This window comes from Spermophilus citellus, assembly GCF_964194105.1.
Source record: "Spermophilus citellus genome assembly, chromosome: 6".
NCBI lineage: Eukaryota > Metazoa > Chordata > Mammalia > Rodentia > Sciuridae > Spermophilus > Spermophilus citellus.
In genome coordinates, this window is record NC_138187.1 from 67677005 (window position 1) to 67694426 (window position 17422).

Here is a 17422-nt window from a genome sequence, read left to right on the forward strand (position 1 = left end):
ATGACCATTTCCATATAACAGGGTCAAAACTTGAAGAGACTCTACACAGGTTAATGCTGCCCTGAAAGAATGTTCGTAATTTACATAGTATTTATCCTTATACTTTGAAAGGTTTCTGAAGATCAAGTCATTACTTATCTAGAAAAACAGTAATTTAGCATTCACTAAAAACCTTCATACAAACTTTTATTTACATGAAAGAAAGTATTCTTGAAATTCTTGAAAGTGTTTGTGTTTTAATTAAAAATTTGGTGATAATTACTTGGAAATCAATACAGAATAAATATTCCAAACATTCTTGTTCTATTTAAATTAATATCTTAATGAATCTTGGGAATTTGATGAATTTCGTTTTTTTAAACAACTGTTAACTTCCTCCTAATATGGGTTTAGAAATAAAAATGCAAGCAACAATCACAAATTACACAACATTTTAGATCACTGTTAGTCTATTTCTTAGATATTGCTACATTGTCTATAGAGTCTAGTTATAAAATTTTGACTAATGTTTTTGCTAAATGATCTAAAAGAAACAGCAACACAGAGGCTGGTAGGGAAGGTCATAAACAACACTGGTTTAGGGGCCAATATACATAGATATTTGTAGCCCCCAGCTCCACCATAATTGGCTGAGTATTTTTGAGCAAGGTATTTGTTTTGTGACTCAGTATCTTCATTTAAATGTGAAAGAGATTAAATTAGGAGATCATTAGGTTCTTTTCAGCTATATGAGATACTAAGATTTTTTTTTTCTGAAAAATAAAATTCCAAGCCAAAAGAAGGATGTTTGAATGAGTAGAAAAAATTGGATAATGGTAAAATAATAAATTTGGGCAAATATGATCTGAACTGGGTTTTATATTATTATGGCTACAGAAAATCAATAAGTGCTCAGTTGTTATAATTCAAAAATCTAATTGTTCTGGGCATGGTGGCGCACACCTGTAATCCCAGCAGCTCAGGAAGCTAAGGCAGGAGGAGTGAGAGTTCAAAGCCAGCCTTAGCAAAATCGAGGTACTAGGCAACGCAGTGAGACCCTGTCTTTAAATAAAATACAAAATAGGGCTAAGGATATGGCTCAGTGTTTGAGTGCTCCTAAATTCAATCCCTGGTACCAACATCCCCCATCTAATTAAATGCTAAATGAAAAGCAAAAATGACCATACTGCTCTAAGTCTCACTGAAGTATCAAGGTAGAAAATTTTGTTGCACACTTGCCTCCAGATATTGGTGTGGAGGTCAAATATATAATTCACACAAATAGGGTTATTACGGACATAAGACCAAATCTAGAAATAGAACACTTTCACAGTATCAAACAAAGAAACAAACAAAAGACTGAGATCAGGAGAAACTCTTAGTAATTTCCTCATATAATCTCATATTAGAGATCAAGAAATTTCTGCGATCAAACAGATATTCAGTAGGGGAAGAGAAAAACAAAAAATCCCCATCAAATTAATCAACACTTTTAATTTAAAAACAAATAGACAAAAATTCTGTTTTAGGTTTAATATTATTTTTAAGAAGTAAACTTTTATGTACCAACAGTGTGAGTCAAGTAATTTAAAAATCATCACATGTAGAGCACCTGACAAGACTCTATATAGGAGAGAACAGTCATGTGCAGGCTATAATTAAAAGCTGAGGATGTATAACTGGGGATTAGGACTAGGGAAGGAAGCATGCCAAGACTTTCATATTCGAAAGGCAATATGATGTTGGAGAGCAAGCATACTCACTCAGATGCTTCCACAGGTAAAACACAAACCTGTAGGTTTAAATTTAAGGAGACAACTTTTGGTTCACTATATGGACAAACTTTCTAACCAAGATCACTCGACCTAAAATAATTTGATTTAGAAAGATGAACTTTTCCCTTATTAGAAATTCACAAAGATAGAAACCCTTTTTTTTTTTTTTTTTTTTGGTAGCCTAATTTTCTGGGAAGGAATTTGTGTGAAATCACCTGACTTTACGAAACCACTATATGGCCCAGCAGCACCTGTTGCTTAGTAGTCATACTCCTATAACTGGAGCAGCTCTATTAAAACGCTCTAAAGGGGTTGGGTGGGAAGGGTGACAGGTGCTTAGAAAGAAAGAAACAATTTCAGAGGCTGTGGTTGTGGCTCAGTGGTAGAGCTCTCGTCTAGCACATGTGAGGCACTGGATTCCATCCTCAGCACCACATAAAAATGAAATAAAGGTTATTGTGTCCACCTACAACTAAAACAAATATTTAAAAAATAAAAAAAGAAAGAAAGAAATAATTTCAAAATTCAGTTAGGGAAGATGGAGTCTAGATTATCAAAAGATATACTTTGATAGAGACAAACAAAACCCCCAAAGCCTATTTTAAAAGATACTGCTGAATTAGAAATTTCTTTGAGCAGTAAACAGGCAGAAAATTATTTTAATATAAGAAAAAGGTAACTTCAAATAAATAAATACAAAGTGAAATGAATCCAGGTAGTTTACTAAAGTAAGATCCCATAATTAATGAGCTTAAATTGATAAGGTTCATGAGCCCTTTTCAGCCCTTTAGAAATCCAATTTGAAACCCAAAGTTTGTTGTCATTCACTTAGTGGCAAACTATGAACACATTTGACTGTGGTTGACCTGAACATGAAAATTATTTGTAGTAAATATTGCTCTTAGTGTGACATTTCTTTAATGTTGCTGTACAACTGTAGAAGAACTACTAGTGCATTTTATACATGCCCTGCTTTACTCTGCTCATTATGCTGTACACTATTATCTATTTTCTACCGTGAAAAATATATAATTTTGAAACACTGGAATAATAATTAAGGTCCTGCAGAGTTACAAAATATAGTGATTAAAAGTGTTTAGTGCTCAAATCTACAGTTCCTTTTCCATAGTAAAATTAAATATCTGTTACACACTTAAGTGGTTAAGTTATACCTACTGAGATTTAAAACAAGATTCTAGTCATAGATCTTCTCTTATGAAAACAAATCAGATCTGGAGTATAGATATGTGAGCTTAGAAAAATTATTTACAGTGCTGCTGAAATTTTATTGGAAACTAGGAATTAAAATCCTGAACTTGATCATTCTGGTTTAAATGTCATCTTCTCGTTTCAGTTTTTCTGAATTATATTAGGAGCCTTATGTAAGAATTCCCTCTAGGTATGAAATATATTAATGTTTTTATTTGATATCTCCCAAACTCAAACACACAGAAATGAATACTGAGTCACTGAAAAAACACTAAATTTTCAAAGGTATATTAAAAAAAAATAGATAATATGTTATTTAAGTAATTTAAAAAAAAAAGGCAATTTAAATACAAAACCTAGTCCTAGAAATCCTAAATATATATTTAGGTCTTTCTAATTTCCTCAACACTGTGCTATTCTGCTATATAGTATGCAGAGGACCAAGTACTCAATAACACTTGGATTAGAAGGCTACCTAACATCTGAGTCATCAGCATATCTTTTTGCTTACATAACTGCAAAATGGCCAAGACTGGGGAGAAAGCAAAACAGATTCTGAGCAATTGAAACAGAGTTTATAAAAGTTGGTGTGTTAAAATTTATGCACTTCACTAAAATGAATGGTCTGCTGATATCTTCATTTAGAATTTTCTATTTAAAAATGAGATGGACTGGGGCTGTAGCTCAGTGGCAAAGCGCTTGCCTAGCATGTGTGAGGCACTCGGTTTGATCCTTAGCACCAAATAAACAGATAAAATAAAGGCATGCTGTCCATATGCAACTACCGCCCCCCCCCCCCCCCCCGTGCGTGCTCCAAAAAAAAATTTTTTTAAATGAGAGTAAAGAAGACCTCAAACATGATTAAAAGGGAGTCGGACCAGAAAGCATCACTAGTGTCATCACATAAGTATAAATCTTAATATTTATAACTGGATAATCAAAAGATGACTAAAATAATAATCCACATATTTGGCTTAAGCAGCAGGGAAGTATATTAAGGGATTCATATATGATATGATGGGTAAGTCAGTACAGTCAAAATTAAGCCTTGAAAATTCCTTTGGAGTATGTCAAACTCCTCTTTCAATAAACTAAACACAGTGTTTTATCTAGCATCAGATCACATCAGGGTTTTGGGGTTTCTTTAAGTCCCAGATGAAGAAATGTGGTTTCTGCCTGGGGACCATGCTGTATGAAAAACATTCTTTTTTAAAACTACAATGATATAAAATATGAGGAGAGATTTTTAATCTATGAATAAAGTAGAAAATTGGAACACTGTAAGAAAACAGCAAAGAAATTCTCTTCTCCCATTCTAGGCTCACTCTGGAGAACCCACATTCATCAGAAAAGCTTTATAGGTAGGTATAACATGTAAACTGCTAAATTTTAGTTCTTTTCTCCAGGGACCAATAGTTGGAATTCACTTATCTCAAATACACATTAGATACAACTTAATTGTAATTCAGAGTGTAAAAAGAAAAGCTTTAGGTCTCTGGGATATTCACAAATATGAAAGAGTAAATATTGTTAACCTATAGTAGTAGTCTGTAGACATCTATTCTATATAGAAAAATCTGGCAAAATTTAAGAGAAAATTGAAAAGTAGTAATGATAGGAAAAGATGCCTCCGTCTTTCAAAAAACAAAATAGATATCTAGGGGAAAAGAAATGATTAAGAACAACTATGAGGTCACTAAAAATTTTTTTCAGCTCATTTTGGTAATGTTCATATTTTAAATGTCAAGAAAGTTTTACAATTGACATTCATATGCCTATGTAAGTAGAACCCAAAATAACCTACATGAAAAAGATCATAATAAAACCTTTAGAATATATAAGTTCATTTCTCTATTTTAGGGAGTAAAGTAGATGTGGATTGATGAAACAGTTATTTGAGACGAATCAAAGGATTTTATACAGCTCAAAAGGTTAATTATCAGAAACTATTATAAGTTTATACTTTTAAAATCTCCATACTCACAATGTATGTAAGTCTTCATATTGGAAGTTTTTCATTTTGTTTTTAAGCCTATACAGCAGATAAAACCTGGCTTTTTGTGATAAAGACACTAAAATTAATGGAATTGTAAATAATGTTAGGCCTCAGAAAAGCTGTTTATTTTCTAGTTGATTTCTGAAATGTAATAAGTTTTCTCATGAGCTGAAAGACTCCCATTTCATGAAAGTACTTCTTTGTAACCAAAGAAAATTAGTTTTTGGAACATTTTCTTGAGGACTTCAAAAATAAGAGCAAATGCTTATATTTATAAAGTGTAACCTTAACAGAAGATTAGGGAATAAATACCTTTATAATACTTTCAAAAATCTGTATTTAAATTCCTTAAAAAGTTGTAGTGACATGCTTTTAACAGTTTATTTCTATAATCTGTAAATAGAAGGCTAAGGGCTGGGATGTAGCTCAGTGGTAGAGTGCTTGCCTAACAAGGTCCATTGATACCTACAACTAAACTACATTTTAAGTAATAATAATAGAGGCTGGGGCTGTAGCTCAGTGGCAGAGTGCTTGCCTCACACATGTGAGGCACTGGGTTTAATCCTCAGCACCGCATAAAAGTAAACAAATAAAATAAAGGCATGCTGTCCATCTACAACTACAAAAATAGTTAAAAAATAATAACAATAAAATAGAAAGCTAAGTTTAAAGGAATATTTTAAGTAGAAAGCATTTATTTTACGTACATTTCACAATATAGGAATAATAATAAAGTCAATATTATGGGAAAAAAATTTTAAATACTAAAATAACCCTTTAGCTTAAATTTTTTTTCTGAAAATATAGTTTGTTTCTCATAGTTTTCTAAATTATTATTGTGTCAGCATGTAAGTTATACACACCTATTGTCTATTCATCGTTACATTTAAGCAGACTAACTGAAAATGACTGATGAATGTTGTGGTTCACAGACTTCATTCAGGAAACAAATATCACACATTCAGTAGTAACAAATCACCTTTGTATGTGTGGGTAAATGAAAGCACACACCTAGGGACTACAGCAATAGTATGACTGAACAGGATTCAAAAAAGTACTTATTACAACAGACCATATACCCCCCCAAAATGAACAAGCCCATCTACAGAAATGTACATCACAAATAAACATACCAAAGTGTGCTGAACCACTGCTACTTTTACTTTGCGTGGAGGTACTGCATGTCTGGGTCCCAGGTTGTGCTGTTCCTGTTCGATTTATACTCCTATATAATTTTCTATTGGAGAGTTCATCATTGTCACTGTCATGTAGGGATGGTGTCCGAGGCCTAAAATGCCGCCATCTACATGATTTGATATTGACTAGTATCTGACTGAGGTCTTTAGAGAAAGATTTGTCCGAGGTATTTGTTTCTGAGGTATTGGCAAACTGATTGACTGGAGAATGTTGTGGTGAGGAAAGCATTTCCAAATCCAGATGGTGAAACATACTGTCATATTCTGAATAAGCTCTGTCCAGTAAGACCCTATTAAAAATAAGACATGTTTACTTAAAATTGCAATTCAGAGGTTATATAAAAAAGATTTTTCTTTCTTTCTCAACTTAAAAAAAAAATGGAATAAAAGCATACTAAGTATTTAAAATCATACTACAAAGTTGATTATTTCAGTTTTTGGCTCTTTTAGGCCAAAATCTCATTTTTTTCTTTTTTTTGGGGGGGAGAGGAGCACTGTGGACTAAACCAGAGGTGCTTAACTACTGAGACACATCCTTAGCCATACCCTGGCTACCTTTTATAAATTTTTTGTTTTGAGACAGGATCTTGCTAAGTTGCTTAGGGCCTTGTTAGGTTGCTAAAGCTACCTGCCTCAACCTCCAGAGTTGCTGGGATTATAGGCACATCAGGCTCAAAAATCTCAATTTTTGACACAGTTTCTATTTTTCAAATTGGTTTTCAACCAAAAATTTTATTTATCTTTGTTTTCAGCGACTCTGCAATTCCTTTCCTTTCCTCATACAAACAACTCATATAAAGGCCTTTAGACTATGTAGGAAGAAAAATTAAATTCTGACAAACTGGGATGTAAAGATTGGGTCACATATGGATTCTTTTAGTTAAAAAGTTAGACAAACCATTATCTTAGTTAATATGACAATTTGGGGCCTATTTAAGTCCCTTCTCCCAGAACCCAACATTTTTTTATAGTCTTGTTTAGCTTAATACAGTATGTGCAATAAGGATTTATTTATATTCATCCATTCCCTTTTCTTAGAATTCTATCCCTTGATAATTTAAATGAGGTATTCCATCTTGGGAAGAAAAGGAAATTCATTTGGGATTCATTAAGAGTTATACATTGTGTGAGCTATGGTTGTATAGGAAACGAATAGCAGAGGCAAAAATATTTTAGTCAACAAATCAGTTAAGAACAGCAAATAGTAACTGGTAAGCTGTTTAGAATGACTGTCTTACTTTAAACTCTGAATTTGATTACTTTACTGTCTAAAATATCTCTATACTGGGAATGCTGAAATACCTTACCTTCCACCGCGCCCAACCCGTCTTCGTGCAAATCCAATACACCTTTGGGGTACGGTGAGAGTAGTCAAGCAGTATCTGTATCGCACATCCCCTAATCCTCCATCCTTAGGACTAGTCCAAGGCCAGTTGCCAGTTTGGTCTAAGTGAGGCTAAAAGAAAGTCCAAATTATTTTATTTCATGAGTTAAATGCAAATAGAATGTTATTTACAAATAAGGTCTGAAACTTACAGCATAGTACTGACAGCCTGCTTTCCTACGGAAAGCAAAAGGACCATCAGGATCATTCTCTTCCTCAGCTTCCGAAGAGCCAGACAAAACCTTTAAATACAAAATAAATGAAACAGGTTAAACATGTGACTTTCTACAATCCTCTCCTATGTTAATAGAGACATTCGCATATTTTTACCTGGGAGAGAGGTTCTTCATCTGAGCTGGGAAAGTCATACTGATTTAAATCTTTAGCATTAAAGACTGGCAGTGCAGGACTCGTCTGTTGAGGAGTAGCAGCAGCAGACGATGGTAAGACTTTGGGCTTCTTTTCGTATTTCCGTTTCGGTCGGATAAGATCAGTTTTATCTTGCTGCAACAAAGATGTGAATTAATTATATACTAGAAACCATGTTCGAGTTTTTTGGAAATTAAAAAAAAAGAAGCTTATTGCTTTGATGAAGGTGTTCATATTCATAAGGTAAGACTTTTATGTCTGGTCATCTTACATTGTAAAGAAGTTGATCTCTGTGAAAGCATGAGTATATTGTACAATCCAACATAGTTCTATATATCATTTTGTTTCAAAGAAAGGAAAAAGAGAAAACAGAAGTTCTCCAGTATTTGCCACTGGCTCCGATAATTTTTTTTAATTTTCTATGAAAATTCTGGAGAGTGGGGGTGATATATAGGCCTTGGTCTCAAGCAATAACAAATCAATATAGGAAAAATAATAATAAAAACAACTTTACCCAAACACAAAGCAAACTACAGATAATGGTTAAGAAAGTAGTACATAAAATTATAATGTTGAAGAGTAATAAACATAAAAATTAAGGACTTGCTACCTGAACAATAACAAGTCTTTCTGGAGTGTTAGATTTTGAGCAGTGCCAGAAGACAAAGATATAAAAAATCATTAAATAAGGGAAACACCAGGATAAAACAGAGGCAAGACTAAGTTGACAGAACACAGTGCATGTTAGAAATATGTATGTTAGATGATGGCAAAGGTTAGGATAAGTATGAATTTGACATGTAGGCAACAGTAAGGAAAATTAGAGGCAAACATATTAAGAAGAAAAAGGTCATGGCAAGAATTATGGTATGTAAACATATTAAGAATTCATATTAATTCTTATGTAATTTATGGCATTATAGTTTACTGGGAAAAAGTAACTACTCAATCATAAAGTATCTTTCTTCAATTACTACTGTTGTACTGAGAAGAAAGACTTAATTGAAAGCTAACTGCAAAACAAAACATTATTCAGAAGTTATTATAAATGGTCTCCTGTAATGACTACATTATTAGCTACCATTTTTCTTTAAAACATAATTAAAAAGCTTGATCTTAATAAAATTTGGGATCCAAACACCATATAATAAAATGATCAAGATAATGAAACAGTCCCTTTAAGAATTCTGTCTTAATTTAGAGGAATTTAAAGTACCTGCAAGCGTGAGGGCTCATATTTCTGGCACATAGAGAGAAAAGTAACATCAGAATTAAATAAAGAGTTTAATCTGGAAATATAACTGAAGGGTAACTAACACTGGATTCAAGTAGAGGAAAACCACACAGGAGAGTCAGATAGGGGAACCATAGATTTAAAATACTAAAAGTAGGAAAATAGCCATTCAATTTTAAAGGCATAGTTAAATTATAAAAGTGGAACATAAAATTTAGATTAAAAGGAAAAATTCTTGTATAACCTTCACTTTTTAGATGTACTATCTATATTACAAACTATTAAAGAGATACACCTGAATTACCACTTTTTATTTTGCTTACGTATAGATGTGTTCACAAAAGATAAATTTCACATATTTGTCCCTAACCCTTTATATTTTATTTATATTACTTCAATAACTGATAATCCTACTACTAGTAAAATACTCCTTTTATCAGATATATAGTAATAAACTCTACCTTTATAAGGAAATAACCAAAATAAAAATAAAGTTTTAATTACAAATTTCTGCTTTTTTAATAAGCAGCATACTTCATGGTAGGTTTTTTTTTTTTTTATGTGCTTTTACTTTTCTGGGAGGGGGGAGGGGGGTACGGGATTGAATTCAGGGGCACTAGACTGTAAGCCACATCCGCAACCCTATTTTATTGAGAGAGAGGGTCTCATTCAATTGCTTAGTGTCTTGCTTTTGTTGAGGCTGGCTTTGAACTCCTGATCCTCCTGGCTCAGCCTCCTGAGGTGCTGGGATTACAGGTTTGCACCAGTGTGCCCAGTTGTGTTTTGACTTTTTATTCTCATTCTAATGATAAAATATCATCCCATTATCTGATACTATATCACAAAAAAGTTTAATCACCTTATTAACTTTAAACTCCTTCACATCCATTACTTCCTGATGTTTAAACTGACTGCTATTAGTAATAGGGATGATGGGGATAGCATAAGTAGGTTTCATTGGCTGTCTCTGTGCCATAACCTCAGACATGATCTCTCCATTGTAGTCACCCAAATTATACCTGAAATGATAAAAAACGAAGTTTAAAACAATGATATTCGAAGAGCATGTGATATTTTGATAAATATACATACTATGAAATGATTACTATGATGAAGCTAATTAACATATCTATCACCTCACACACAGTACGTAGGGGGGGTCTGATTTCCTTGAAGCAAATTTCAAGAATACAATACATTGTTATTAACTATTCTGTACATTAGGTCTTCAGAACTTATTTGTTTTATGACCACAACTTCATACCCTTTGATCAACATACAAAAATGTACAATCTTTACTTTTCAATTATACCTAAATAAAGCTGGGAGGAAAAGAAAGTTTAAAAAAGTTACTTTTGAAAGTATAAATCCTTATGACTATTAATAACTGAAATATAATTATAAACATCAATTGGACATAGGTAATTAAGTCTAGTTAAACCTGAACTATTTGCTGAATGTCTATTAAAATTAAAGATAAATAATCCTTTTGTTTCTTCCTTCTACTTTTTTTGTCTCATAGCTTTTTCTTGACACATAATGACACTGGAAAAAAGAGAATACTTGGAATCCTGCCTTAACAATTTTGGTGAAAGACTGGTAGAAAAGTAGAAATTAATGCATAAAACGGTGTTGAAAATTTCCTACTAATTGTAACTGTCTATACTAAAAACCAAATTTCTTGTGATTTCTTTCAGAAAAATTAAACAGTGATTTTCTTACTGAGAAATACGGCAGTCAAGGCTTGAAGTTTTTGTTGTGTATCTCACTGCCATTCCCCCTTCTTTTCTTTACGTTTTTATGAAAACCATCAATTATTTAATGGGCTAGGGAAATAGCTCAGTTAGTGAAGTACTACTTGTCTAGCATGCACAAGGCCCTGGGTTCAATCCCCAGTACAAAAACAAACAAAATCCAATTATTTAAAAACTGTGTGTATACATACAAATAAATAATTAGTACTATATCAAGTGAATAAAACAAAACCCACAAAATACAAAAATGTTCTCTCTCTCAAAGCCCTATACACAACAAGTAAGAACAAATGAAAGAGATTTCAAAATGGAAATATCTGATACATTTCACAGTTAGTGAGCCCAGTCACTTAAAAAAAAAAAAAAGAAAGATAGGAATACATGTAAAATTATACAAGCTTAGTATCACACCACACATTTAAACAGTTTCTATTATTAAAAGTAGATATTCTGTAATTACAGATAATTGCTCAGGAAATAAATTAACTTAATATACCAAAATGCTACTGCTACCATACTTCCTAATACTATTAAAATGTACTTTACCTCTTTTCCATAATTTCCAGTGTTAAGTGCAATAGTTCCCTTTTACTCTTTTCTCTTCTTTTTATCATTTCTAAAATAGTAACAGCCCGACTTAGATCTCGACGCAGCTTAAGCATTTTTTCATAAGAGGCTTCATCATTTTTGCGATTCTGCAAATATTAAAGTTGCTTGTTTAATGTCAATAAGCACTCCTAATTAGTAGCACTGTGAGCCAAGTTATTGATACTTAAGAATGTATACATTTGAAGGGTTAATTGGAATTTAAAGACATTGGAAGAGAGTATGGCACATCAGGAAATCAATTTTGTATAAGATTTTTAAGGGTATTAACATTAAAATATACCAGTAACAGCTATACAGTAAATCTTAAAGTCAACTTATTTTCAATTATATCTTTCATTATAACTGTAAAGAGTTGCATGTAACAAAAATTAAATCAAAGAAAATTGAGATTAATTACTATAAATAATTTTTATAGATTTAAAGAAAAAAAAATCCAAAGTCACTTACTTTTCGAGTCTGCATTTTTTCAGTGCGTCTTCTAAAAGCCACATAAGGATCATTTGTGCTGGAACCATCTCGCTTTTCTTGTTTTACTGATGGGATAAGAGATGGCCCTCGACAGTTTTTTCTCTTTTTAATCCAGTATTCATAAACTTCTCTAATTAGTTCATCATCTTCTTTTAGCAGTAGTTTGGCTTCCTGTAGACTGACTGGCTAAATATAAAACCACTGTGTCATTTTCATATAATATATAGGGTTCAAAACTGTTATTTCTCAATTTAAATGACAATACTCAAAAATGTATATTGCATTATACAATAGCAAACTTACATATTGTACCTTATACACTGAGCTAGGTGCTCTAAGCACACTCATTATTTTATCTAATTTTCACAATAATACAATGAAATTTATCGTCTACATTATGGATGAGGAAACTGAGGCACAGAGAAATTTAAAGATATTGCTCAAGATTATACAGGTTAATAACAGGCAGAGATGAGATATGAATTCATACTTTTAAACATCAAAGCCTGCTCTCTTAGCTCCCTTCAGTATCATGCAATTTCCATAAAATATAGACATTTACACAATACATACATACATTATATGTAAATGGAATTGTACCTGCTGACCACTGCCTTTTTCTAGACGGTCAATCATTTCCTCAAACTGCAGTGGACAGATGTCCATTTTCTTTTTTAATTTATTCACAAATACTTCATCTTCAGAATCCAAATCATAATCAGGCTGTTCAGCATCCAAACTAAAAGCTGACAGAAGAAACCATAAACAATCATTTACTGTGTAAATTCATCAACAAAAACCTCTCACAGATGTCTGGATAAAAGCAAGACCTGGATTTTCTAAGGAAAAAAGACTTAGATTTTGCTTCAGAGCCACAAACAATCTAAGCTCACAGATATATTATTCATATTCATCTTTACTACAAATACAGATAAAAATGATAGAAGACAGTGAATAGGATACCCTCCACCCACTCTAAAAGCAAGTAAACTAGAAGTCCTTTACTTAAAAACATCAATGGATTATTAAATGTGTCTGGTGGAACCATGTGGAAATGCCATTTTTGTAGCTCAAAAATCACATATTAGCAATTTCATATAGTTTTCCATAATATAAAATAATAAGGTCATTATGTCATTATTTTTAAGTCCTATCTTACAGATCATTAAACTACTTTACCAAAAGCTTAGAGACTGGTAGTTAAAGATGAAGTGTTAAAACCCACTACCAATAACAGTGACAGTGAGTGCATTCCTGCCAAGGAGACTTATTCTCCTTGAGAATCACTATCATGACAATGGAAATGTGAGGTTTATTTCACAGATTGCCATTCAATTATTTATCCAAATTAAGCTAGGTTGATATTGATATAAGCAAAAATATTAAATAGTGTGATATCAAAATATGTGTTGTCCTTCTCTTGGTCAATTCCTTCTCCCTTAGAGTCTAAATACTCATAAACTAAAATGGCATGAGGTTCTTTTTACCTAGTCTCTCTAATGTCATCTATACTTTATGAACCAGTAATGTCAAAAGTTATATATTTCATAGAGTGTGCTATTTGATAACTTTGGGCTTTTTACATTAGCTGTTTTCTGACTACCCACAAAATACGCCAATGCTTATTTAATGTTTTTAATATTCAGTCAAACATCACTCCTTTGGAATCCTTTCTTGACTGTCCTTCACCCAATAAGTGATTCCTAACTTCCCTTAGTAGAAACTACGAAGCCTCACACCAGAAAAATAGGTTGTATAAAAGTGTACACACTATGTTATATAAATTACAGGCAATTCAGACATGTACCTAAAAGTTATGGCACACAGGTTAAAAAATCTGCTCCAGATCACTTTCTTTCTATCATACCATTTTCTGTATATACTTTATAATCTACTTGTTAAGCATGTACCTCCCCTATTAAAATGTGACTGATCTCTTTTAAGGGGAAGCATATGTGCTCTTTTTATCTCCACATCTCCAAGTGGAAATAAAGTAACATGTTTCCTCTTGTATGTCACCTCTCCTTGAAAATTAATAGCATTCTAATGTTATGAAAAACCAGTCATCCATTAGTAAAGTCTGTGATAAATTAAGAGGAAAATATTTGGCTACCAAATACCAACCATCATGCTTCAAGCTTAACATAATAACTGACCCAGAGGAATCCAGTATATACATGAAGAATTAAATGTATCATTAAACTGTTTTATTTTCTGTTTTGACCTATACCACTTACTTAACATTCCTGATTTAAGTAAGTAGATATTCAGACCCTATAAAAATCTGTAGATATTAGTCTCTCTGAATCCATGTCACTTACAGCAATAGGCACTCCAATGATTTTCCATAATTTCATTTTGTTTGCAACTATACATGAACACGCTTTTGGAAATTTTTAAGGAGACTGAAACTGTTAGATTAAAAACACTTGATTCTTTTTGTTCCTAACCAAATTAATTCTGATCTGTGTTGTCCCATATGGTAACCCTAAGCTATATGTAACTAAATGAATTTGTATTAATTATGTAAAATTTAGTGCTAAATATCTAATGTGCCTAGTGGCTATTCTGTACCAAACACCAAAGATTATAGAATATGTCTGTCATGATGAAAAGTTCTACTACAGAGGGCTAATTCAGATATTCCAGAAAGCCAAACTCACAGAGACTAACTACCAATGTTCTTCTGCCTTCTAGCATTTATATTTTGAATATTTTTAGGATCTCATCTATATAATATACTTTGGTATCCTCCACATAAAATTTACTTTTCTTTAGATCAAATCAAAATCACAAAATTTAACTATTCATAAAAACTGAAAAAGCTTATTTAGCATCACCTTTATTTTTACATTAAACAACAACAACATACTCCTGATATAACTTATATTATCAATGACAAATCACATTCAACATATCGGGCAACTGAAACAAGACTAGAAAGTAAGATTTCTATCACATCTATCAGGGAGCTCAGTGTCTTTTCCATTGGAAGGATATGACAAAGTCCTCTTACCTTTGCAAGAGGATTTTCTAAAATAATAAACATGAGGCTACTTGTTAGAGAATATTAAAATCCTATAGCAAAGCTAACATGTAAAGATCTGCTTTAGATTACAAAGCTCTCATAAAAAAATTTACTTTAGGATAATCTTTTTTTTTTTAAAGAGAGAGAGAGAGAGAGAGAGAGAGAATTTTTTTAATATTTATTTTTTAGTTTTCGGCGGATATAACATCTTTGTTTGTATGTGGTGCTGAGGATGGAACCCGGGCCGCACACATACCAGGCGAGTGCGCTACCGCTTGAGCCACATCCCCAGCCCCTAGGATAATCTTAATGTATAATTTAGCATTAGGTGAACCTGCAGCTTCCAACTATATAGCTCAACCTGAGCTGATAAAGATGCAGCAATATTTACCATTGCCTTAGAAATAGTATTGCTGTAGACTTTCTGGACTCATTAATGAAAAGAAAGAGATGATAAAAACCTAATTAGGTTCTGTCAATTAAAACGAGACCTACCTAGTCAATTGTTGTTAAATAATAGAAATGACTCTTTAAAATACCGATAAACCCAGATTTATGTATAATTAAAAACAACAACATGCTGAGGGTGTTGTAGCTTAATGGTAGAGTGCTTGGCTAGCATGTACATACTAGTTCCTCAGTTCAATCCCTAAAACCACAAAAGCAAAAGCAAAACCAACCAGTATTAGATGTGATTCACAGATGTAAATCTGTTATATAAGTCTAAGGGAAAAGAACACAAAGTATATAAAAATCAGTTAGATATTTTTATGAGGAAATAAAATGTGGAAGATGGCCCCTAGGGGATGCCTAAAACCTGAATAAACCATATAATTAATGTCTTTTCCAACTCAACTAAGTACTTATCAAGCACCGTGGCCCTAACTTTTGCAGTGTGAGATGCAATAGCAAAGCTAGTGTGAATTTCTTCTTCCTTCTTCATAATTTTGTAGACAGAAGATTCATTCTTACCATAATTTTAGCAACCACAGTATGTGATTTTTTAAGTTGAGAACTTTCACCTTTTCACTTAAAGGAAGTACTTTATATCTTCTCTTTGGCATATCTGGCATCACTGCTTTTCCTTGGGGCTTTTTTATCAAATAAAATTAAGATTACTTGAACAAAAGCACAGATGCTGTGACAGCTATTTTGATAACCTAGTTAACTATGAATGGCTAATGAAGGGGTAGTATACACAGCGTGGATACATTAGAAAAAGGAACACTTTATGTCTCAGGAAGGATGAACTATAATTTAAAACTGTTTATTTCTGGAATTTCTCACTTAATATTTTCAGATAATGGGTGATCATGAGTAACTGAAACTTTATTATAAATAAGGAGGATTTACTATATTTAGAGTCTAATAATAGAGGTGCGATGATATGAACAGTGCCTTTTATGGGTCAAACTAAGAGTACATTGGGTGGGTATGTCTAAAACTCTAAATAGCATTCTTAAAATGCAAGATACAAATAGTGAAAGGATATCTGGGTTCAAAAAATAGCACAAAATGTGGATTAGGGACAGAATATAATCCCTGAGGCTAAGGAGGAATTTCTCACACCAGTTTTGATGCAAACATTATCGGTAAAGATAATAATAGGGGTAAAATTTTCCAACTAATGATTGATGAAATGTTGATACACAACATATAATAAAGAGATCTGAAAAATGATGGATTAAAAGTTAAATAAATTGAATATCTCAAGACTGTAAGAGCTATAAAACAGCACTAATATGAATATGACTCGGAGTGTTGGAAGGGGAATAAAATATGCAAATTCCCAAACATATTTACTCATAGTCTTTTCAGGGAATACAAATTATCTATTTAAAAACTCTAAGCTTGCGTAACATAGTTTAGGAGCAAATTGGAAATTGGGGTACTTGAAATGAACCAGTTCATTTGTTTAAGTGAAGTTCCTAAAGAATTACACATATACACTATACATATAATTATAGAGTTCCTATAGAATTCAAGAACAACTTACTAGAACACCTAGCAGCCTGTATTTAATTTTACCTTTGTAAAAATTTGCACTATAGCTTTTCCTTATTTTAGTATATTAAAAACTAATTCAGGGCTGGGGGTTGTAGCCTCAGTGGCAGGGGGCTTGACTAGCTCGTGTGAGGCACTGGTTTGGTCCTCAGCATTACACAAAAATAAACAAACAAAAAAGGCATTATGTCTAACTACAACTAAAAATTAAAAAACAAAAACTAATACCAATATTTAAAAATTAACACCATTTTTATACAATTTCTTCTAGAAAACAAGAGAAAGAACACTTTCCAGCTCCTTCTATAATGCCAGTATTACTGATACTGAAACCAGACAAGATAGATACTAACACCATTCATAAACTGAGATGCAAAAATCCTTGGTTAGCAAAAATTCTATCCAACAATGTATCAG

The 17422-nt window shown here is 32.4% G+C and overlaps 1 protein-coding gene across 4 annotated transcripts in view; it reads right to left on the minus strand.

The window, feature by feature from the left end:
- EPC1 (enhancer of polycomb homolog 1) overlaps window positions 1-17422 on the minus strand; it is an 81860-nt gene that overhangs the window by 7207 nt on the left and 57231 nt on the right. For all 4 annotated transcript variants that reach the window (XM_081298970.1, XM_081298968.1, XM_081298969.1 and 1 more), the window contains exons 3-10: window positions 12574-12719; window positions 11953-12159; window positions 11443-11591; window positions 10002-10161; window positions 7870-8043; window positions 7692-7781; window positions 7463-7611; window positions 6093-6445 (exon numbers count right to left, since the gene is read on the minus strand). In XM_081298970.1, the coding sequence (XP_081155096.1) occupies window positions 6093-6445; window positions 7463-7611; window positions 7692-7781; window positions 7870-8043; window positions 10002-10161; window positions 11443-11591; window positions 11953-12159; window positions 12574-12719 (1428 nt within the window). The remainder of the gene's footprint in view (window positions 1-6092; window positions 6446-7462; window positions 7612-7691; window positions 7782-7869; window positions 8044-10001; window positions 10162-11442; window positions 11592-11952; window positions 12160-12573; window positions 12720-17422) is intronic.